Source organism: Phascolarctos cinereus, unplaced genomic scaffold (genome assembly GCF_003287225.1).
Source record: "Phascolarctos cinereus isolate Bilbo 61053 unplaced genomic scaffold, phaCin_HiC Scaffold_726;HRSCAF=1367, whole genome shotgun sequence".
NCBI classification, from domain to species: Eukaryota; Metazoa; Chordata; class Mammalia; order Diprotodontia; family Phascolarctidae; genus Phascolarctos; species Phascolarctos cinereus.
Window position 1 is genome coordinate 367850410 of NW_027556098.1, and position 24513 is coordinate 367874922.

General features: G+C 46.3%; 1 protein-coding gene across 1 annotated transcript in view; it reads left to right on the forward strand.

The window, feature by feature from the left end:
- The first annotated feature begins 701 nt into the window (after window positions 1–701).
- TRIM62 (tripartite motif containing 62) overlaps window positions 702–24513 on the forward strand; it is a 57355-nt gene continuing 33543 nt past the window's right edge. Inside the window, exon 1 of the mRNA XM_020983386.2 lies at window positions 702–1368. Within this exon, the coding sequence (XP_020839045.1) occupies window positions 961–1368 (408 nt within the window). The 5' untranslated portion in view covers window positions 702–960. The remainder of the gene's footprint in view (window positions 1369–24513) is intronic.

Consider the following 24513-nt stretch of genomic DNA (forward strand, 5'->3'; position numbering starts at 1 on the left):
CCCATCAGAAGATGGATGGATGGATAGATGGGTGGGTGAGTAGATAGAAAGACAGGTAGATAGACAGACAGTGTATATGAATGAGATGGGTACAGAATTTAATAGGAAGAGACTGGGCAGGATTGCCACTGGGAAACTGTAAAGGTCTTGGACTTGGAGTCAGAAGACCTAGTTTCAAATTCTGGTTCTCCTCTTTACTACGTGTGACCTTTCAGGACCTCAGTTTCCTCAACTGTAAAATGAGTGGGAGGGAAGTCTTTGGACATGATCCCTAACCATCACTCCAAATCCTACAGCCTTTTGGAACAGGGGGCGCTCTGCGCTAAGAACATCTGGGTAAGGGGCAAGTGGCCAAAGAGCTCTCCCTCGAAAGACTGCAACGTCTGCCTCTGCCATTTGAGTCAGTTCAGTGAAAAAAGGCTGGCAGGGAGGGCACGCGAATCAGGGGCCCCGGGTTCGAATCCTGTTTCTGAGAATAATGTAATCTTGTGGCCTTGGACAAGTTCCTCCCCCTCTCCAGCCCTTAGATCCCCTTGTTGTAAAATGCTCCCTAAGGTCCCTTCAAGGCTACGCTAAGCTTATGAATGGAAGAAGCCAGCGTCTGGCTGGCTGGGGCTTGGAGCAGCTGCCTCGCATCGTCCCTCCCCCGTCGGGGCGGAGCTCGGCTCTCCAGGCTCCGCCCGGGACGGACCAGCCGGCCGCCGCCGTCTCCGCTCCCCCAGCGCCGCCTGTTCCGGGTTGGGCTGCTCCCCTGGGTCCTGAGCGCAGCCGGAGGGAGTCGGGGCCGGGGACGCGGAGCCAGACGGTGGGGAAGGAGACCGGGGCCGGTGGCGGCAGGCTGCACCTGGGCGCGCCCCCTCCTCCCGCGTTCCCTCTTCCGTCCCTTCCCCGGGTGAGTGGGTGCCCCTGGCCGGCCCTGCCGGGGCAGGGGGCGGCCGGCATCCCGGGCGCACTGCAGCCATGGCGTGCAGCCTGAAGGACGAGCTGCTGTGCTCCATCTGCCTGAGCATCTACCAGGACCCGGTGAGCCTGGGCTGCGAGCACTACTTCTGCCGCCGCTGCATCACCGAGCACTGGGTGCGGCAGGAGGCCCAGGGCGCCCGCGACTGCCCCGAGTGCCGGCGCACGTTCGCCGAGCCGGCGCTAGCTCCCAGCCTCAAGCTGGCCAACATCGTGGAGCGCTACAGCGCCTTCCCGCTGGACGCCATCCTGAGCGCCCGGCGCGCCGCGCTGCCCTGCCAGGCCCACGAGAAGGTGAAGCTCTTCTGCCTCACCGACCGCGCGCTCGTCTGCTTCTTCTGCGACGAGCCTGCCCTGCACGAGCAGCACCAGGTCACGGGCATCGACGACGCCTTCGACGAGCTGCAGGTGCGCGGGGGAGGGGGCCGGCGCCAGGGGGTGCCCCCGGAGCCGGGGCGCTTGAGGAAGAAACCTGCGCGGGGGTGGGGAGGCAGTGAAGGCTGGCCCCTTCCTTTTACATAGGGGGAAACTGAGGCTCAGAGTGGAGAGAGGGATGTGCCCAAGGTCACCGGCTGGAGGATGAGGATGAGGAGGAGGTACCAGGTTCGCGAACTTAGAGCGAAAAGGGACCTTAGCAGGATCTAGGCCGGCCCCCTCATTTTACAGATGGGGAAACTGAGGTTCAAAATGGGGAAGGGATTTGCCCAAGATTACTACTTACTTACATAGTAGTTAGAAGTGGACTGGGGGGGCGGGGCAGGGACGGGGATGGTGGTGGACAGGAACCTAGGGGCTGTAACTGAGATCATAGGATTTAGAGCTAGAAGGGATTTTGACAATCATTTAGGCCAGTACACACACCCCTCTGTGCCCCGCTCCCCCATTGTGTGGATGGAAAGCCTGAAGCCCAGAGAGGCTAAGTGACTTAGTCAGCTTGGTCAAAATCACATGAGGTTTGTAAGGAGCAGAACAGCCAGAGATTCATCAACAGATCCTGTGACCCCAAATCCAGGAGGCCCTTTCCACTTACAGCAGACCACCTTCTTTCTAACATGGGCCTTTTGCCCCTCCTTCACCCCCCCACCCCCATCTGGCATCCATACCCAGTTCTCCTCTGACCCTGACCCCAGGGCTCTTTGCACATTACACCAGTCTGTATTCCATCTGAGTCTCTTGCCCCTATCCCCATCTGGCACCTGCACCTTAGCCTGGAGGATGGCAGGAGCTAGCCTTCCTGCCCTACTGAACTTGGGAATGGGCCTGAACGTACTGCAGTCTCTTGCTCAGGGGGACTCTCTGACATGACCCCCTTTCCTCCATTCCTTTCTTCTGCCTGAGAGCCCAGAGCCAAAGCTGTCTGTCAGAGGATGTCACCAGGCTGGCTTCTCACAAAAGGGCTGAGCGATCAGGCCGGAGGGATGGTGACCCAAACACGATGCCATCTTTGGAGCTCACACTCTTGCTCCCCATCAAGGATGGCATCATGCCCCCTACCCTTACCAACTGCAGAGTCCTGTAACAAGAGAATAAAGCCCCATCTGTGCCCAGTGGGGCATGAGCTCCACATTCACAGAATGCTAGCATTGACAGGGACTTGAGAAGCCAGCCATTCCAACCTACCCATTTTACCAATAAAGAAGCTGATGTCCAGAGCAGTAAAAGGGGCTTGCCAAAGTTACAGGGCTCCTTGGTGGCAGTGCCTGGCCTAGACCTGGCCCACCTGGTGGTGGTCCAGTGCCTCTACTGTCCCACCTAATGCTGAGTGACCCTGGACAAAGTCCTGCTTCCAGAGAGTCCATTTCCCTCCCTTTCATGGGACTGTGAGTCATTATCTAAAAGCATTGCTTGCATACTGGTGGTATTTTTCACTCAAAAATAGTTAACAGTTGAGACTTAGAGAGATGGTGTGGTGCAGTGGATAGTATTTTACCTAGAATCCGTGTAATAATGGATGCAAGGCATTTTACAAAGCATAAAGCTCCCTATAAATATCATATTAACAAGTATTGTCCTAGTTGTTTTAAAATCTCCAAAAGATTTTATACCCTATTATCTCATTTGAGCTTCACAGCTGCCCTTTGAGGAAAATACTGTAGGCCTTATTCTCCCCATTTGCAGATGAGGAAACTGAGGCTCAGAAAAATGCAGAGCCTCGTCTGTATTCACACCACTGGGAAGTGTCATTGGTGGGATTTGAACCCAGACCTTCTCTACTTCAAGTCCAAGACTATATACATCATGCTGCTTCTCACAAAATATTAGATATAAAATTATGCATCAAAAATATGAATACGCAATCATTTTCCCTCCTTTCATAATGCCTGGCAGTAGGCACTTTTAGAAAAATTCAATTTGATTTTATTTTCAGTACCAAATTCTCTCCCTCCCCCGTCCCCTTCCTCACCCATTGAGAGGGACTTAGTAGTCCCTTAATAAATGCTGCTTGTTGATTGGCCCCTTCCTCCTTTATTCCAAGGATAGTCCAGACCCCATGGACCAAATGTATTGACAGGACCCATAAAGTCTCCTGTGGCTAAATGAATTGGAGGAAATGCTGGCTTAGAGGGACCTGTGCCCCATTCTCTGATGGGGGGCGGGGAATGTTAGCAAAACGGCTTCAGTGCATCCCTGAAGGCGTTGTTTAATGGCCTTCCTTGAGAACTGGGAGAGAATTGGAACTACCCTGGGCCTCTGGTGCTTGCTGTACCTGCAGACTCCCTTGGCCCTCTGAGAACTCGGCTTCCCAGCCTGCCCGACACCCCAGTTGGCCCTTTCTTCTCCAGATAAAGCTGCCCTGCCCTCTCTCCCTTGCCTGGCGCCTCCAAAGCACCTGGCTTGGCCAAGAGGTGGTGGGAGAAACATCTCCCTCGCCCAAGGCCGATAAAAGTGTGATGGGTGTGAGGCGTGGGCACATCTCCCTCACCTGCCTCTTGTTCCTGACTGGGGTGGAGACCAAAAAGCCACATCCTGCCCTCATTAGCTATTTATGAGAAGAACTGGCTTATTGTTAGGAAGTAAAACTGATCCCTTCCCTGGGCAGGAGGCAGGAGTTGGGCCTCACTCCCACTAGCTCCTCCTTCGCTCCCTCCCTCTCCCCTCCCTTCCTCCCTCCCCAGGCAGCAGCTGCTCTTCTAGACTCCCTTTTAGAGGTGTCTGGGAAATGATCTTTATAATAGCTAGCAGATGCCCCGAGCCAGGCACGGGGTGACGGGGGAGCCGAAGGATCACAGGTTTAGAGAGGGCAGGGCCCTCAGAGGTCATCCAGTCCAAGGGTTCTCAACCCAGGATAAGTGAACTTTTAAAAAATACATATTTTTAACTATTTCAACACAATCGGTTCTTATTATAATCCTATGTATTTTGTCTTATACATTTAAAAACATTATTTTAGGAAGAGATCTACAGTGGATAGAACTCCAGCCCTGGAGTCAGGAGGACCTGAGTTCAAATGTGGCCTTTGACACTTGACACTTAGTAGCTGTGTGACCCTGGGCAAGTTACTTAGCCCCAATTATCTAAGAAAAAGGGGGGACCCGTAGGCTTCACTAGACTGACAAGTGAGGGAGGAGGGGGAGTTATGACACACAGAAAAGAGTCAAGAACCCCCTCAGTCTACAAAAGGGGAAACTGAGACCTAGGATGTGCAGCACCGGGAGTCGGAAAACCTAGACTCCTTCGAAACGCTAGCAGTGCAGCCCTAGACAAGTAACTTTATTCTCTCTGAGCTTCAGTTTCCTCAGCTTTAATGTGAGGCTCATAATATTTGTACTACCTGTATCAGAAGAGATGATCCAGTCACATGAGGAGTCACTAGCCTACATGCCCATCGGGATACTTGGAATGTGGATGGAATGAAAGGAAGACCCCCAGCAAGTTAGATGGACCCCTTGAAGCGCACTTATGGGAAGGCATGGATAAAAGACATACTGAATGGGCAGGTAGGGGTGCACGGCCATCTGCACTGTTGAGGGGACTGCCTACGTGCATGAGTTCCAGGGTCTGACAGAACATGGGAGGATGGGGGCACTCACCTCCCAGGGTGATGGAAAGGAAGGTACCTTAGAGACTTTTAAAGCAAGATGTGAACTGCCTTAACCCAAACTCTCGGAGTCCTGCTACCTGATGGAGGAGAGGGCAAGGAGCTAGCCTTACCACTGGCACATCTGTGGGAACATTTACTTCCAGATCAGCTTACCAGGGAATTCAGCGACAACGTGCAGCCAATTGGGGAAGTGTATCCTAACACGAGAGGCTGTGGTGTGATCTGGGTTTGGTTTTCCTGGTGGATCAGGGCAACAGTGAGCACAGAAAGGGGAGGACATCTTCCCATTCACGTTCAAGAATACCTGACGTGCCCCCATTGGGTGAGCTCCATGAGTTCTCTAGATCAGTTTGGTCTCTTTCAAATGAAGACATGATTGATTTCCCTGACGTCAGTCTCAGAGGTTCAGGATGTGGCCCGGAACGTTATCCTTTCCTTCATTATCCCACTGCCCAATCAGGCTGTTGGCCAGCCCAAGCCCAATAATGAGAGACAAGGTATTGGCTCTGTGCTGGAGTGTATCTGGACCTGGGATTTCATCAGTGTAAAGAACTCTCGATCTGAAAACTCCCTCTGAAGATACAGATCAGAGACCTATCTGGAGCCTGTAGTTTTAGAGCGTTGCCAGAGATAATGAACAAACATTTGTTATGAGCTTAGAATGTACAAAGTGATGTCACGTTAGGTGCTGGGGGAGATAGAAAGGCAAAAGAGAAATGGTTGCTTGTAAGGAGGTTGTAGTTTGAAAAATTGTGATTTGCCTAGAGTCCCAAGGCAGGTATATCGCAAAGGTAGAATTTGAATTCAGGTTCTCCACTCTGAGGCTAGCTCTCTCTCTCTCCACATTGCCTCTCAGACACTGGGGTTACAGACATACTCACACAGGAAAAACAGGCCATTAACCTCAAGGAGCTTCCAATCCACCATGTTATATTCATAGGACCATAGATTTAGTTGGGAAGAACCTTAGAGGTCACCAAGTCTAACCCCCTCATTTTGTACAGGAGGAGATTGAGGTACAGAGAGATCGAGTCACATAGCTAATAAGTATCTGAAGCAGGATTTGAACCCAAGTCTTCCTGATTTCAAGCTCAGGCATGCACTATACCATGCCGCCTCTTAGTTAAGGCTGCCATATTTTTTTTTTGAGTGAGGCAATCAGGGTTAAGTGACTTGCCCAGGGTCACACAGTTAGAACGTGTCAAGTGTCTGAGGGCAGATTTGAACTCAGGTCCTTCTGACACCCGAGGCCAGAGCTCTATCCACTGCGCCACCTAGCTGCCCCAAGGCTGGCCATATTTTAGGAGGGATATTAACAACAACCTCAACACCATCCAGAAGAAGGTGAGGGATCTGGACTCCATATCCCATGAAGAAGCATTAAAGGAACTGAGGATGAAGAAGAGAAGACTGGGTGGGGAGGGGTGTGAAAGGAACCTGAGTACCTCAAATAGCTCAAGAGCTATGATGTGGAAGAGGGATTGGAATTATTCTCTGGCCCCATCATGCAGAACTAAGAGCAAGAAGAGGTGCTACAGGGTGGCAGAGCTGAGGAAGAACTTGCTAATAATCAGAGATGTCCAGCAACGGAGCAAGGGGCTTCATGAGGTAGTCAGGTCCATGTCGTTGGCAGTATTCAAGCAAAGTCTACGCGGCCATCTTTCAGAGCTACGATAGAGAAGATCCAATACCACATGGGAGTTTGAGCTAGATGACCTCTAGTCCCTTCCAACTCTGAAAGCCTCTGGATTTGGTGAACAAGGGTGTACCCCCCGCCTCCACCCTCTTGGTCATTATTCAGTTTTGTGGTGTTTGTTGTTTCCATTATAATTATCGCATCCATTGTGGATGTGGTTTTCCTTCTGCTTCTTTGACTCTTCATTAGCTCCTGCCCTTCTGCCCATTCTTCTCTGAATTCTTCATATACAGTCATGCTCTATTGAATTTTAACCTGATCTCAAAAAGTCATTTCCCACCTCCACCCCACCCGTCTTCATTCAAACTGACCCACTCAGGACCTTCTCCAGCTACAGTGTCCAGATTTATGCAGCATTTCTGAGTGTGGAAATTCGGGCCAGGGATCAGGACTGTGTTCTGGACTCCAGTCCCTTTGTCCCTAGCCTGGCAGAACCTCGCACTCAGAACCAGGGGCCCTTGTAGATCCAGAGGCAGCTAGATGGCAGAATGGATGGAGCACAGGGCCCCACAGTCAGGAAGACCCAAGTTCAAATGTGACTTCAGACACTTACTAGTGGTGTGGCCCTGGGGAAGTCAGTTAATCGCTGTGTGCCTCAGTTTCCTCATCTGTGAAATGGGAATAATAACACCTCTCTCCCAGCATTGTAGTGAGAATAAAATGAAATATTTGTGAAAGTACTTTACAAATCTAAATGTGTTCTATAAATGCTAGTTGTTAATATCATCGTCATCATCATCCGAGTCTAGGGGTAGTGGTAGAGGATAACAGAGGACAGTAAGTAACGGCAGGGTATGTTGTGTCAAGGGAGCAGGCCTGGGAGTGAGGACACTTTAGTCTGATACCAGTTATGCTACCAATTTGCAATGTGACGTTGAGCCACTGACTTTACTCTGGACCTTTCTTCACTTGGAAAATGAAGGGGTTGGACTAAATGCTTTCTTTTATTAAAAATATATTGATATCTTTTGTTTTTACATCACTGGTTCTCTTCCCTCTCAGAGAGCCTTCCCTTATATCAAAGAACAAAAAAGAGAGGGCAAAAAGTTCAGAACTGGAAGTAACTCATCAATAGAGCCTACATCATATGCAGGATTTTACATCCATAGGCCCCTTCCTCTGCAAAGCAGCAGGGAGGGGTGCCTTCTCATAGCTCTTCTTTGGAGCCAAGATTGGTTACTGTGATTTTACAACATTCATTTAGATTGTTTTGTTTTTCTTTTTCTCATTTATGTGGTTGGAGTCATTGTGTGTGTGTGTGTGTGTGTGTGTGTGTGTGTGTGTGTGTGTGTGTGTGTGTGTTTGTTTCCTGGTTCTGTTGACTTCACTTTGCATCAGTTCCTAGAAATCTTCCAAAGTTTCTCTGCATTCCTCATATTTATTGTTTCTTATGGCAGAGTAATGTTTCATTCACATACTACAGTCTGTCTCACCAGTCCCCGTTTGATGAGAGTTGGCCTTGTTTCCTGTCCTTTGCTCCTACAAAAAGGGCTGCTATAAATATTTCGGTTTGTACAGAACCTTTCTTTTCATTGCTGACCTCTTCGAGTGGTCCTCCGAGCAGTGAGATCTCTGGACCAAAGGATTTGGACATACTTTCTGATACTGTCTGAGGTTCCCTTTGGTTCTGACATCCTGCGTTACTTGGTTTTCCTCCTTTGTGACACAGAGGAGAAGGCTGGTGGGTTGCCTGAGGTCATGGTGGCCAGACAGAGGTTTATCCACCCAGTGGGCCCTTGATCTCCAACCTGGGATAGTAATGGGTACTTACCGCCTACTCCTCTCCAGGGACCAAAGCTGCCACTTTGCTTCCTGCCTGAAGACAGTGTCAGAAGCCCGAGGGAGTCCCCAAACACACCCCCAAATCCTGCTGGGCAGTGCCTGGCTCTTGTCGAGGAGACAGACAGACACTGAAGGCAGATTTCGTGCCAGGTGCTTCCGATGTGCCTTTGGTGGGGGCAGGGAGGAATGAAGGCAAGGTTCCTGTGCTAACACTCACATATGGAGGTGGGAAAGGAAGCTGGCTGGTATGAAAGCCAGGGCCCTAATTGGCAGATGACAGGCTGTTGTTCTTTCTGGGCTCCACTCACTCGGGCCACCACCCTAGGTCAGGCCTAATCACCTCTCACCTGGACTATTGCAACAGTCTTGTCCTTGGACTCCCAGCTTCCAGTTTCTTCCCTCTCGAACCTGTCCTCCACGTAGCTGTCAAAATGATCTCTTGCGCCCATAAGTCTGATCACGCCACTCCCTGACTCCAAAACATTCAGTGGCTGTCGCCACTAGAATGAAATACGAACTCTTTAAATAGACATTTTCAAATCTTTCACAATCTGGCTCCAGCCTGCTTTCCAGGCATAATTATTGTATAGTCTTTCCCTTCATACAATCTGTGTGTTCTCCAGACTCAGCACTTCCTCACCAGCCTCTGCACAGGCTGTCTGCCATGCCTAGAATACACTCCCTCCTCATCTCCACCTCTTACGGTCCCTAGCTTCCTTCAAGCCTCAGCTCATGTGGGAAGTCTTTCCTGTTTCTCTGACTTGTTTGGGGTCCCTCTTGCCTCCTCAAATTATTGTATGTATATTTCTCAGTTTACATGCTAATTCCCTGTAGTAGAATGTCAACTCCTCGGGGGTAGGAACTGGTTTTTCATTTTGTCTTTGTACCCATATTACCCAGCCGAGTAGCTTGTATGTGTTATTGTTCAGTCATTTTTCAGTTGTGTCCGACTCTCCATGACCCCGTTTGGGGTTTTCTTGGCAAGGATACTGGACTGGTTCGCCATTTCCTTCTCCAGCTCATTTTACAGATGAGGAAACTGAGGCAAACAGGGTGAAGTGACTCGCCCAGGATCACACAGCTAAAAAGTGTCTGAGGCCAGATTTGAATTCAAGAAGATGAGTCTCCCTGACTCCAAGCCCAGTGTGCTGTTCACCGTGCCACCTAGCTGTCCTGACTTGCATGTAGTTAACTCTTAATAAATGTTTATTGTAATGTATTATTTGTATCTCCTGCACTTAGAGCTGTGGTGGCTCCTTGAGGGCAGAGATTGGTTTGGTTTTTGCCTTCACTTGCCCAGCACAGAGCCCAGTGTCTGGTATACATTGCATTTAATCAATACTTACTGCACTGACTTGGATTCCAGGCCCCAAGAATACGTTGCTTATTCGGGGGCCAGAACAGAAATGACAACAAACCCGTCAGTGCCTCCTGCATGCTCCCTGTGCTTTGCAATGGGAAAAGGGGGAAGGGAACGTGTATTTAGTAAGTGCCTACTATGTGCCAGGCACAGAGGTAAAGACCAGCCTTTCCCCCTTGTCTCTGCCCTCAAGAAGCTTGAAGTGTAGGTATGAGGTGGGGAATGTTGAGGCTGAAAAGGGAGATTTGGAATGAACCTCTGGGAAAATTTGAGGAGAGAAAGATGACTTTGGGGGTGACGGGAAGGATGGGACAGGGCAATGAGGAATGGTTTCAGGAAGAAGATGGCGACTAAGCTGAACATTGAGGGACAAGAAGGATTATGAAAGGGAGGGATGAGGAGGGAGCATATTCCAAGTACATGCAGATACAAAAGAACAGAGATAAGAGATGTGGGTAGCCTATTATGTGTAAAGGGGAACTGTGTGAACCAAGGCTGGCAGAACAGGGAGAGCCAAGCTGAGGGGGCTGTATTTTATCCATGAAGCATAGGGAGTCACTGAAGGTTTGTGCGTATAGCAGGGTTGTGTTCAGCCTATGTCTTAGGTCAGAGGTTGACCTGGGGTCCACAAACTCCCAAGAGAGGCTGTGGAGAAACCTCAGGGGGTCCATGAACTTGTTTTTATAAAATATTTTGATAACTGTATTTCAGTATAATTGGTTTCTTTTTAAACCTATGGGTTTTTATTTTATGCATTTAAAAACCTTGTTCTGAGAAGGGGTCTTTGGGTTCCACCGGGCCTCCAGAGAGGTGCAGGACAAGGAACGGTTAAGCGCTCCTACCTTAGATGATTTTGGCAGACGTAGGAAGGCTGACTAGGTAAGGGGAGCTAAGAAGCCAGGAGGACGGTCACGAGGCTATTGGACTAATCCAGGCCAGAGGCCTCTGGAGCCTGAACTGGGGATCACACTTCTACTCTGCTCCAAAGGACAGAACAAGGAGCCATGCTGGGAAGTCTCAGAGGCAGATTGAGCCTCAATCCAAAGGCCCAAGCGGAAGGGGCTATCCCTTGTGAGCGGCCCTCAAGAGCTGGTTGGATGGCCCCTTGGCAGATGAATTGTGGAAGGGATTCCAGGCCATGTGTGGGGTGGGCCAACAGCTCCTTAGTGATTTCCCCCCTCAGACTCTGTTGAGAGTGAAGAGAAGGGGAAAGATAGAAGAGATAATACTGAGGTGAAATGGCCTGGGCCCTCTCAGGTGTCAGACACAATGAGGCTGAACTCGGTGTCCATTTTAGTCTCGGGTTAGGACAGGAGACGGTCAGTAAGCATTTGTTAAGTGCCCATTATGTGCCAGGCACTGTGTTAAGCACTGGGGTGACAAAGAAAGGCAATAATAGCAACAACAATAATAATAAGACAGCTTCTGTCTTAAGCTCACGCTCTAATGGGAGAGATGACCAGCAAACACTTATGTCCAGACAAGCCACATGCAGGATAAATTGGAGATAAACAACAGAGGGAAGGCATTAGCATTAAGGAAGATCAGGAGACACCAATGAAATCCAGAACAGGGCAGCCAAGATCATAATATCCCTACATTTAGAGCTGAGAGATCTGTGAGGTCAACTAATCCAATTCCCTAGGGTTTGTCTCTAGGACATTGAGGTGGGCAGCTAGGTGGTGCAGTGGATAGAGTGCCGGGCCTGGAGTCAGGAAGACCTGAGTTCAAATCCAGCCTCAGACACTTACTAGCTGTGTAACCCTTTTTGCCTCAGTTTTGTCATCTGTCAAATGAGCTGGTGAAGGAAATGGCAAATCACTCCAGTTTCTTTGCCAAGAAAACCATAAATGGGGTCACAAAGAGTCAGACACAACTGAAAACAACTGAACAGCAGCATCGAGGTGGCACAGTGGACAGAGCCCTGGCATTTTAGCCAAGAAGACTTGAATTCAATCCTGTCTCAGACACTTACTAGCTGTGTGCCTCTGGGCAAGTTGCTTAACTTCAGTTTGCCTCAGTTTCCTCATCTGTAAGATGGAGATAATAACAGTATCTACCTCCCAGGTTCGTTGTAAGGATCAAATGAGATATTTATAAAGCACTTTGCAAACCTCAAAGTAAATGATACCTATTATTAACAGATGAGGCAGTTGAGGTCCAGAGAAGAAGAACAATTTGCCCAAAGTCACATCAGTAGAAAGTGGCAGAGCCTATATTCAATTTCAGGCCCTTTGATTCCAGACCCACCCTCCTTTCGATGCGCCTCGGTGCCTTCCAAGATGACACATTTGCATGTCATTTTATGGCCCTTAATGTCTTATACACATCTTTTTGTTTGGGCCTCACAGCGGTCCCATGAAGCATGTAGAACGAGAATTATTGTCTGTTTTTTAACATTTGAGGAAATTGACCCTCAAGAAAGTTCACTGTCTTACCCAACATCGCCCAGCATGTAAGGGGCATGAACTAATTGTTGAACCCAGTCTGAAAGAGATGAGTTTAGGTAAACACAGGGAACCTACTTGATGGAAGGCTTTAAAAATCTGGCTGAAGCATTAAATTGGGTCTGGTAGGTGATGGGAAATCACAGCATGTTAGTAAGTAGGGATATTTGAGAGAGATTTTTCTAACTGCCATGTATGCAAGATAGACCCAAATAGGAGAGGAACAGGAGATGAGGCAGGCATTTCCAGTATAAGTGGTCATGAGTGGGCTGTATTATAGGGGGAGGAACCCTGGTCTGGGAGTCAGGACACCCGGGTTCTTTGCCACTGTTTCTCTCTGTGTGACTCTCCCTCCTGCTCCCCTTTTCCTCTCCCTCTCCCTCTCTCTCTCCCCCTCCTTTCTCTCTATAAAATGAAGGTTAAGATTTGATTCTCTAAGGTTCCTTCCAACCCTATTCTTTGACCTGAGGATGTGGAACCAACAGACTTGGAAAGAATCAGTGACTACCTGGAGATGGCAAGTATAGGAGCAAGAGGAAAGAGTCAGAGGTTGTGAGCCCTGGGGACAAACAGATGGCAGTACCGTAGACAGTAAGATCAGGAGCTGAGAAAAGGAGCTTGCTTGAGAGAAGGAGAGGAAGAAAAGGAAATTAGTTCAGTTTTGGATGTAGACTATGGCTGGAAGGAACTTTAGAGGTCATTTGGGCCCATCCCCTCATTTTACAGGTGAAGAGACCTAGACAGAGGAAGTGACTTACCCAGGGTTTTGTGTGACCAGAAGAGAGTCAGGAGTTGAACCCATGACCTTTGCCTCACAATCCATCACGACACTGCCTCCCTTTCTTGAGTTTCAGATTTTCATCACCGGAAGGTGGGTCATGAGATGATTTTATTTCAGCTATAGCACATCCTAGAGACAGTGAGAGGCTTCATTTTCAGACAACTGATCTTGGTCTCAGTGTAAGCACAAATTTCCCAATGATTAGAGCTTTATGTCTTAAAGATTACCTGCCTATATTCTAGACTTGGGCAACTTTAGAAGTCTGAGACTTTGAGTTGCCACATGAGGTGAAGAAGTTTTTTTTCCCCCAGGAGCTCCCTAAAGCATTGTCCAGAGCCTTAAAAATATTAAAACCCCAAACAGCAACTCATAAACAGCATCCCTCTCCTGAGGTGCAGGAAGCTAGTGACCATGATGGCGTGGGCCGTGGCGCCAATGAAATCACAGATCTTCAAAGTGCTGGGGTTTCAGATGTCCCTGGGCCAGAGAGGGCTGTCGAGCAGACAGACAGGAAAGGATGATGTTTCAGAAGTCCAATGAGGAAGCTATTTCAAGAAGCTTCGTTCCCTGACTCCCTGCTATAGGCAGCCTCTCTCCTGAGGTCATTCATACACACACACACACACACACACACACACACACACACACACTCACTCACACACTCTGTCTCTGTCTCTGTGTGTGTGTCTCTCTCTCTGTGTGTGTCTCTGTGTGTGTGTGTGTGTGTGTGTGTGTGTGTGTCTCTCTCTCTCTCTCTCTCTCTCTCACTCTCTCTCTCTCTCTGTCTGTCTCTCTCTCTCTTTCTCTCACCCACCCACCACTGTAGCACTGATGACCCTGGATCTTTAGATTGGGAGCCATGACTAGCTGTGAACTATTGAGTTCAGGAATCAGGCTTGGTTTCCCTGGGCAAAGCCACAGCCCTGCCAGAGCAGCAGAGCAGGGGCATAGAGAGGAAGAACCCTTTTGCCTGTCCTCCCTGTATGGGTGTTCCCCTCATTTCTACTTCCTGGACCCCCTAGTTCATTTTAAGACTCAGCTCAATCACCATCTGTTATGTGAGCCCTTTCCTTATATCCCCCTCACCACTGGGAGTGCTCTCCCCCAAATTATTTTTATATTTTCTGTTTGCTTATTTTTGCATATATTATTTTCCTTCAGTAAAATGTAAGCTCCTTGAGGGCAAGGATTGTTCCATTTTTGTCTTTCTATCCCTAGTACCTAGCACATAGTAGGTACTTGGTAAGGTTTTGGTCATAGCATGTTAGATTTTAAGCTGGAAGGGGCCTTGGCATCTAATCTCCTTACTTTATAGCTGATGAAACTGAGACTTAGAAAGCTCAAGTCATTTGTCCAAGGTCACCTAGGTAGCAAGTGACCGAGCTGGGATCTGAAGCCAGGTTCTCTGACTCCAAATCAATCAATCAATCAATCAGTAAACCTGTATTAAACACCTGCTATGTGCCAGCCACTGTGTTAAGCGCTGGGGATACAAAAATAAACAAAACATAATCTTTGCCCTCAAGGAACTTACAATGAAATAGGAGAGACAACATGCAAACAAATAGATGGACAGATGGATGGATAGACAGGCAGAGATATATATATAGATATAGACATATCTATATATATGGTAAATAAACACCTATTAAGTGTCTACTATGTGGCAAGCACCAGGGATACAAAAAGAGGCAAGAGACAATCCTCGGCCTCAAGGAGCTTCCAATGTAATAGAGGACACAAGATGCAAACAAATATATACAAAGCAAGCTACATGCAGAATCAGTTGGAGAGGGAATACACTGGAATTCTTGTATAATGCAAATGAGTGTGACAAATGAATTGTGTGCCTCCACAGAGATAAGGCCTGATGTCTCTCAGAGTATCAGAACTGCCCTCCCTGCATCCTCCTTTCCTTATCTCCTCCTTTCAACCCCCTTGCTCCCTGACCATACCTACAGCTGGTCCAGCCCTGTTTCTGACAGGGATTCCAAGGGTCTGAGATAAACCTTGGTTATTCTCTTTATCAGACTCTAAGGAGAGACTCACTCCAATGTTCCATCCTTATTCTGTAGATTTGTCACCCCAAAATTTATCTGAACTGATTCCTGTTTCTAGTCTGGATTAATTGGATATTATTGGATATAATTTGGTTCCCTAAGTTCAGTCTTCAGATCCTAAAGTACCCCCTTCACTCAGGCATAGCTGGCTGGCTCCCCTTGGAATCCAAGCTGGACGCTTTGTTGAATTGGATTTCTCTGCAACGTGATTTTTCTTCCTCCATTCTTCTTCAGTGTTTGTTTTTTCTCAAGTGTCCGTAAATAAGAGTATCTCTAACTTCTGCCTTGTCTCAGACACAGGTATGTGTCTGAAGCCTAGAGAAAAAAGAAGGCTCAGGGAGGCGTGAGAATATCTCCAAATATCTGAAAAGCTGTCATGGGGAAGAGGGATTAGGCTTGTTTTGCTTGGCCCCAGATGGCAGAATGAGGGCTAGTGGATGGAAGTTACAGAGAGGCAGGTTTGGGCCCAATAAAAGAAAACATTTCCTCCCAGTGAAAGCTGTCCCAAAATGGAAGACGCTGCCTCTAGGGGAGATGCTTTTGGTGTTGCTGGAGGTCTTGTGGCTACTCGTTGAGAATATTTGGAGGACTCCCACATTACACGGGAGCTGATCTCGGCAGTCCCTTTCCATTCTGGGCATCTCTGACTCAGTAGTATGGCCCCAGAGTGCCTGGCAGTTGTAAGAGAATGTCTCCCATCTTATCTTCTTAAAAGAAGGCTGGGATCCACCGTCCTCTGTTTGTCAGTTGCTCTGAGGATAAGACAGCATTCCAGTCTGGGACTGTTTGTCCAAGGCTAACTGACTCGTGGGAAGCTGGTGCCTGGAGAGCGAAGAGCTCTAAAGTGTTCCTAAGCCTTGAGTGGTCTTCTACCCTCCACAGTCTGAGCCTTCCAAGGGTCTCAGAATGGTTCTCCTGCCTGTCTACTAAGTATTCTAGGCCCACTCCTGGCCCTTTGTCTTTAGTTCTGTCCATTTTCAATACAATAGATATTTAATATGCCTAGTGTGTGCAAGACACTGAATTTTGCTGCAGCAAAGAGGCTGCAGGTTTGAGATTAGATCTGTCTCTGCTGTTTACAGTCTGGTTTTCCCTCCTTTCTTAAGAATATCAGTGCCTGTTTACATGTAATTGGGAAAAAATAAAATATTATTTAAAAAAAGAGAATATCCATGCCTGGCTTACAGTCTTACTCTCCCCTCAAGCCCTGCCTGATTCACAGTGATGTTCCCTTGAACACCCTGGCCTCCCACTTCCTTATTCTCTTCAATTCCTGTGATTTTCACCTTCCTTCCACCACAGCCGTACACGGGGGTGGTCACATCCTTAATGTCACCGTTACTAACAAGCAATCTACCTTCATCATCAAGAATTCTGAAGTTCCTTTATTAGACTATAACCTTCTAGCATCCCATCTCTCCCTATGCCTTATTCCTTACAAACCTATTATTTTCATCTTCACATGACCTTGGGTCCCTCTACCCTCTGCGTTTCTTCAGGCCATCATCCCTGTTCCGATTTCACTCTCTTCCCTTCCTAGACTTGATCCTGAAATTAACCAGTTCAATGTTACACTCTTCTTTATTCTCAAATCCCCTTGTCCTACCACCACTCTCATGCCCGGCCAAACCCTAATGCTAGATTACTCCCACCATGTGCCTCTTCTACTCCAACTCATGTGATACGGAACAGAACTAAAGGAAGTCACAGAAGTGTGCTAACGGGGTCTACGACATATATCTAATCTTAACTGGGACCTTACTGCATTGCAGGGATCCTCCCTCATTGAGTCTCTGTCACACTCCCTACAGTGGCTGTTCCAAACCTTCTCTTCCATCCTCAACTTACTACATGACTCCCTGACCCTACCCCTCTCAGGACAACAAAGGCCATTCACCATGATCTTTCTTTTCTCCCCTTCTCTTCATCTCAAAACTCCTGAATATCATCCCCATTCTCCCCTCCTTTCCTCTAGGTTTTGAGAAAGAGGAGACCCTTCTCTTTGCCAAAGCAAACACCTCTACGTGGGCCCTTTGTTCCATTTTGCTGCCTTCTCCATCAGTATGCTCCCCCTGTTGTTATAAAAATAGCTAACATTTATTTTTTGAATTTTTTCCCCAGTTACATGTAAAAACATTTTTAATATTTTTTTTTTTACATTTTGGGTTCCAAATTCTCTCCTTCTCTCCTACCTCCCATCCCCCCTCATTGGAAAAGCAAGCAATTTCATATAGGTTATACATGTGCGGTCATGCAAAATATATTTCTGTTAGTCATGTTGTGAAAGAAAACACAGACCCAAAAAAAAAAACCCAAGAAAAATAAAGTGAAAAATCGTATGCTTTAGTCTGCATTCAGACTCCATCAGTTCTTTCTCTGAAAGTGGATAGCACTTTTTGTCATGAGTCCTTTGGAATTATCTTGGATCATTGCATTGCTGAAAAGTTCATATGTCTTTCCAGGTTATTCTGAAATCATCCTGCTCATCATTTCTTATAGCACAATACTATTCCATCACAATCATATACCATAACTTGTTCAGTCATTCTCCAATGGGTGGGCATCCCCTCAATTTTCAATTCTTTGCTACCACAAAAAAAGCTGAATAGCATTTATATAGCACTAAGCATTTTATATATGCTATCTCATTTGACACTCACAACAACTCTGAGAGGTGAGTACTATTCTTTTCTGTTTTACAGATGAGGAAAATGAGGCAGACAGAGGTTAAGTGATTTACCCAGGGTCACATAGCAGGGAGGTGGCCAAGGCAGGATTTGACCACAGATCTTTCTGACTCTGTGTCCTGCGCCTATCCACTGTGCTGCCTTTTTGTCTAATCTTCCATCTCTCCTATGTACTGGTTCCTTCCCTGTTACCTAAAAACATGCTCAAGTTTTCCTGTCCTTTAAAAAAATCTAGAACCTACCATCCCTCCCCAAGCCATTGTCCTATCTTTTCCCTCTTTATCTCAGCCAAACTAAGAAATAGTCTCTTTATTTTGGGGGGAGGCAATCAGAGTTAAGTGACTTTACCAGGGTCACACAGCTAGTAAGTGTTTGAGGCCAAATTTGAAACAGGTCCTCCTGACCCCAAGGCCAGTGTTCTATCTGCTGCCTGGAAATAGCCTCTTAATTGACCTTCTTGCCTTCCTGACCACATCACTCCCCTGCTCGTTAAACTTCTCTAGCTCCCTATTTACCTCTAGAATCAAATGCAGACTCCTTTGCTGGCATGTAAAGCCTTTTATAAGCCAGCTCCGACCTGCATTCCCAACCTTATGATACATTTTTCCCCCCCTTACAAACTCTAATCTAGCCAAATTGTCCCAGCTGCTGTTCCTTACACCACACTCCATCACCTATCTGCTTGCTATCTGTTATGTTTGTGGTGCACTCTCTCTTCCCCTCTGCCTCTTAGGCTGGCTAGTTTCTTTTGAAGTTAAATTCAGATACCATCTCCTACATGAGACTTTTCCTGATCCTCCCCTAGGTTCTAGTTCCTCCCTCTCCCCCTCCTAAAATGACCTCGTATTGATGTTGTACATACTTGTATTGTTCTCTCCAGCAGAATGCAAGCTTCTTGAGGGCAGGGTTTGTTTCATTTTTTTCCTCGGTATCCTGCAGTGCCTAACTTAATTCCCTGCGCTGTGAGATCTACCCAGATAAATAGAATACAAAGTAATATAGGAAAGGAGCAAGTGTATAGGCTAGGAGCAAACCAAGCGTTATTTTGTTACCACCGTTAAGAAGACAGAATTCTGAGCTGTTAGAGCAGGTAGGTAGGTAGGAGCTGCTGCCAGGAACACTAAGGAGAACACCATTTTTCTCTCCAGTTCTAAGGCTGCCAGCTCGAAGACAGAGGTAGAACTTCTGGGCTGGTCATCCCTAAACTGGCCCATATGCTACAAATGTAAAGCTTCACATGCTGAAAGGGGATAAAGCTGAAGAGTCCAGCAAGCCTCATTATAGTAGACCGTGAGCGCTCTGGGGTCTGGCTTTGCTACTGTGTCATGATTAATGTTCCCCTGTGTCAGCTGTTTTTGGCCAAATTATACCAATAGACTGAGCTGTGATCAGACTGGATCCCAAGGTTCTAGAATCTCAGCATTATTAAGGACTGTTCAGCCCATACCTGAATGGCAATCCTCTTTTCAGCATACTTGACAAATCTTCATCCTGCTTCCACTTGAAGACCTCCAGCAATGTAGATCTGTCTCCCCTCTAAGACTTTCCCCTCTAATATGCCTCTTATCATTAGGAGGTTTTTCTTTATACTGACTCCAGATCTGCTTCTCTGCATCCTCCACTCATTGATCCTCATGATGGACTTTCCAGAATTTGGAGAGCTATCAGGTTCCTCATCCTCCCCCCAAGTCTTTTTTTCCCCATGTGTACCACCCCCAATTTCTTCAACTGACCTGTGAATGGCACTGTCTCTAGCTCCTACTTTTCTGATTATCTTCCTCTACATCTATTAAAGTTTGTCCATCTCCTAAATATGGGGCCCCGAACTGAAGGCACACTTCTGATGTGATTTGACCAGGACAGAAGCTAATGGGACTATCACCTCCCTTATATTGGATATATAAGGGAGTCTTTGTTAACATAAATTAAATTCCAGCTAGAGTGTTATGTGTTGTTGTTTGTTTATTTCTGGGGGTTTTTTTTGGGGGGTGCAATGGGATTAAGTGACTTGCCCAGGGTCACACAGCTAATATGTGTTATGTGTCTGAGGCCGGATTTGAACGCAGGTCCTCCTGAATCCAGGGCTGGTGCCCTATCCACTGCGCCACCTAGCTGCCCCTATTTGTTTACTTTTTGCTGCCATATTATACTGTTGACTCACTGAACTTGTGGTCCATTACAAGCCATACATCTTTTTTATTTGAACTATTGTTGATTCAAGATTCATATATCCTGTACTTGTGCAATTACTTTTTTGAACTCAAATGTAAGTCTTTACATTTATTTCTATTAAACTTCACCTTATATTCATCCTATTCTTCTAGCTTTGTGTCATCTGGAAGTTTGACAAGCATGCCAAAAATTCATCTCTTCATCCAAATGATTAATAAAGTTGTTGAATAGAATGGGGCCAAGGACAGGTCCCCGGGGCATTCCACTAGAAACCTCCCTCCATGTTGACATCACCCTCTTCTTGACTATTCCTCAGGTCTGGTAATTCAACCATTTCTGAATCTACCAAATGGTAGCATTGTCCCACCCACATTTCTCCATCTTGTTCTCAAGAATGGAATGAGAGACTTGGTCATATGCTTAGTTGAAATCCAGGGAAACTGCCTATATCATTCCATTGACCTACTCCCTGCTGACACTCTACTAATGGTGTCAAAAAAAGAAAATGAGATTAGTCTGGCATGATCTGTTCTTGATGAAGCCATGTTGGCTCTTAGTGACCACCACGTCCTTTCCTAAGTGCTTACAAACTAGCTCTTGAATTATATATCCCAGCCTTTGCCAGGAATCAAAATCAGGCTCACTGACTCTACTTGGACTTGTTCTTGTTCTGAAAATTGGAACATTTGTCTTTTTTCAGGCCTCAGGACACGTTTCCCATTCTCCATGATTTATCAAAGATCACTGGCCAATAGTTGGCAAACTTATGTGTGCCTAAGAATTAACGTGTCTGTCCCCCCATTAAAATGGGAGCTCTTTGAGAGCAGAGACTGTTGTCTTTCTTTGTGTCTCTGGAGCTTAGCAAGGTGCATGCACGTAGTAAGTAGTTAATAAATGCTTGTTGACTGACTGACAATGATAATCACATCTGCCATTTTTTTCCTACTGAGAAATGCAGTTTTCTTTGGTGATCTGAACATATAGCTGACGCCTAGGTGCTCTCTTCCTAGCGCCTTGCTCTACTGGGAGTTGAAGTCTAAAGATAATTTCCCCTGTTAAAGAATGCAAAAGTAAGCCAAAAGTTGAATTGCATATATTATCAGACTTGGTTGACATGTTAGTTTTGCTGAACTGGTTTCTTATTTTTCTCTTTTTAATGTTTTGTTACAAGGAATGGCTCCCTGACAGGGGAGGAGAGAAGGATATATTTGGGAAGGAAGGCGATATAAAAACAAAAAAAAATTAAAGAAAAAGAAAAATAAGAGGTGAATAGTTCTACTTCCTTCCCCCTAGTTGTCTTCATCCCCTCTTCTACCCTGAGTGTCAATTTTATCCCTTTTTTTAACTTGATTCTTCCCCTGGCCCCACCCTTCCTAAGCAGCTTTTAAGAAATACTTTTCATTATATCTTGCACTTATCACAGGTCTTAGCTTAGTCGGAGCTTTAGCTCTCCTGATACTCCTTAGAGGACTATGTGTCTCTCTTGTATTCTCTCCCCCACTTTTAGATTTTGCTTTCATCTTCTATCCATGCCTTTAAAAAAAAAATCTGTTGGTGGGTAAGTCCTCTCTGCATCCATGCCACTCTATTTTGATGTCTCCCCTTTCTCTTTTCTTCATTAGAAGAACCTACGTAAGGCTTCAGAGTTTCATTCTTTTTTTTTTTATTAATTTATTTTCATTTATCAAGAATCACTTCCATATGCTTTTGACTTTAAAATTTTTCTCCCCCTTCCTCCCCACCACTTTCCCCAAGATGGCACACAATCTGATATAGGCTATACATATACATTCCTATTGAACATATTTTCACATTAGTGAAGTTGTAAGTAAAAATTAGAACCAACAGCAGGAACCACCAGAAAGAGGAAACAAAACTCAACAGAAGAGAAAAAAATAGCAAATAGTATGCTTCCATCTACATTCAAACTCCATAGTTCTTTCTTTGGATGTGGATAGCATTTTACATCATGAGGCCTTTGGAGATGTCTTAGATCCTTGTATTGCTGAGAAGGGTTAAGTTTATCAATATTAGTCATCGCACAACGTGGCTGTTACTGTGTACAACGTTTTCCTGGTTCTGCTCACTTCACTCAGCATCAGTTCATACAAGTCTTTCCAGGTTTTTCTGAAGTCAGCCTGTCCATCATTTCTCATAGTATTCCATTACATTCATATACCATAACTTGTTTAGCCATTCCCCCATTGATGGGCATCCTCTCAACTTCCAATTCTTTGCCACCACAAAAAGAGCTGTTATAAATATTTTTGTACATGTGGGACCTTTTCTCATTTGTGTGATCTCTTTGGGATACAGCCCTAGAAGTGCTATTGCTGGGTCAAAGGGTGTGTGCAATTTTATAGCCCTTTGGGCATAGTTCCAAATTGCTCTCCAGAATGGTTGGATCATTTCACAACTCGGAGTTTCATTCTTGAGAGCATCCCCTCTCTCTTGGGCTGATGTCCACTATAGGATTTTAGACCATTATCTTCTCTCTCACCTCTGTGTAATATATCCTCCCTAAATCCAGGGTGTGCATCAGACTATAATGTGGAAACTAGCTCACCCTATTGCTTCAGAATCTCTTACAAAATAAACAGTTATCCTTGTCATCCCCCACTTTTTAAAAATGGAAATGATCATTAAGACAAGTTAAGAATTTGTCCTTTGCTCAGCTTTTGGCTCAGGTAGATGTATGAAGAGGTGAAGTCCCTATTACTGCTGTACCATGTCTCCTTGATGGGTCTATGAACTGTTTCCTGAAATTCACATCTACTTCCTCCCTTCTGTTAGGCAGTTGGTATGATACTCCCACCATAATATCATTTCTCCATACCCTCCATTGATAAATTTCTTTTTCTTTTCTTTTTGAAGGCAAGGTCTCTCTATTTTTCCCACATGCAGGGGACATATAGGAGCTACTCACTGGCTCTATTCTACTCTGATTGGCAGAGAAGCTTTGACCTACTCATTTCCTACCTGGGCCATTTCATCTGTCCTTGAACAAGTCCCATGGCCCTTTCTCTCCCAGGGGCGTGGCTTTAGCCCTACTTCAGCTCAGAACTCCCGAGCTCAGGCAGTCCACCAGCCTCAGCCACCCTGGTAGCTGGGATTACAGGACTGTGCCATCAAGCTTTGCCATTGATATTTTCTAAAATGCCTTCCACTGTGTTTCTTCCCACCGATTCCTAGATTTCTCCACATAATTATATGCAGTTTCCCAAAAGTCTTTTGACTAAGACTCTGTGTGTGTATACACATACATGCCTTATTCAACAAAACAGAATAGATTTTAAAAGGGAAGCTGAATTTCACCGTATATAAGAAGCTGTATAGAAACACAGCAGCAATTGGGGTTAAGTGACTTGCCCAGAGTCACACAGCTAGTAACTGTCTGAGGCTGGAATTGAACTCAGGTGCTCCTGACACCGGGCCTAGAGCTCTATCCACTGCACCACCTAGCTATCCCAGCTTTTTTTTTCTTTTCTTCAATAAATTTGTATTGCTATCCTTTGTTCAGGCATCACCTTTACTTGCCACTGTATTTCTCCCTCCCCCCACCCCCACCAAAGAGCCATCCCATATAATAAAGAATTATATTACTGTAAGAGAGACATAGCATGGGGGTTAGAGAGCTGACCAGAAAGTCCTAGGTTCAGGTCCTGTCTCTTACATATACTAGCCTTGCAGCCCTGGGTAAGTCACATAAAATCTCAGTGTCAGGGAGCAGCCAGGTGGCACAGTGGATAGAGCACTGGCCCTGGAGTCAGGAGGACCTGAGTTCAAATCCAACATCAGACAAATAACACTCACTAGCTGTGTGACCCTGGACAAGTCACTTAACCCCAACTGCCACACCAAAAAACCCCAAAAAAACAAAAACAAAAATCTCAGTGTCTCAGAGAAAACTGTCCCAAACTCTGACCTGCATCAGGAGAGGGATTTTCCTCAGCTTGAGGTTCCCTGTACTGAGAAAGTCCCAGGGCTGGTCCCTGTCCTTTTTGCTTCTTATATATAGGGCAATTCTACAGCTTTAAAAAATATATATTGTTTGTTTTGAATAAGGCAAACTTTTCCGAAGTTCTCATCCTGACATCTGCCCATTCCCTTCTAGTTTCAGTAATAACTGTGGAGTCAGTTTTGACCTTCTTGCATTAAGGTCTCTAGTTTACCCAAACTTTGCACATATACAGGGGTTGAGCCAGGTGACTTTTGAGGCCCCTTCCAGCTTGACATCAGGGCAGCTAGGTGGCTCAGTGCACAGAGCACCAGGCCTGGAGTCAAGACAACCTGAGTTCAAATCCAGCCTCAGACACTTACTAGCTATGTGACCCTGGGCAAGTCACTTAACCCTGTTTGCCTCAGTTTCCTCATCTGTAAAATGAACTGGAGAAGGAAATGGGAAACCACTGTAGTATCTCTGCCAGTAAAACCCTCAGTGGAATCACGAAGAGTTGGACACGACTGAAACATCTGAACAACAGCCAGCTCTACATCTCCCATCCCTCAGATCACGAGTTACATTG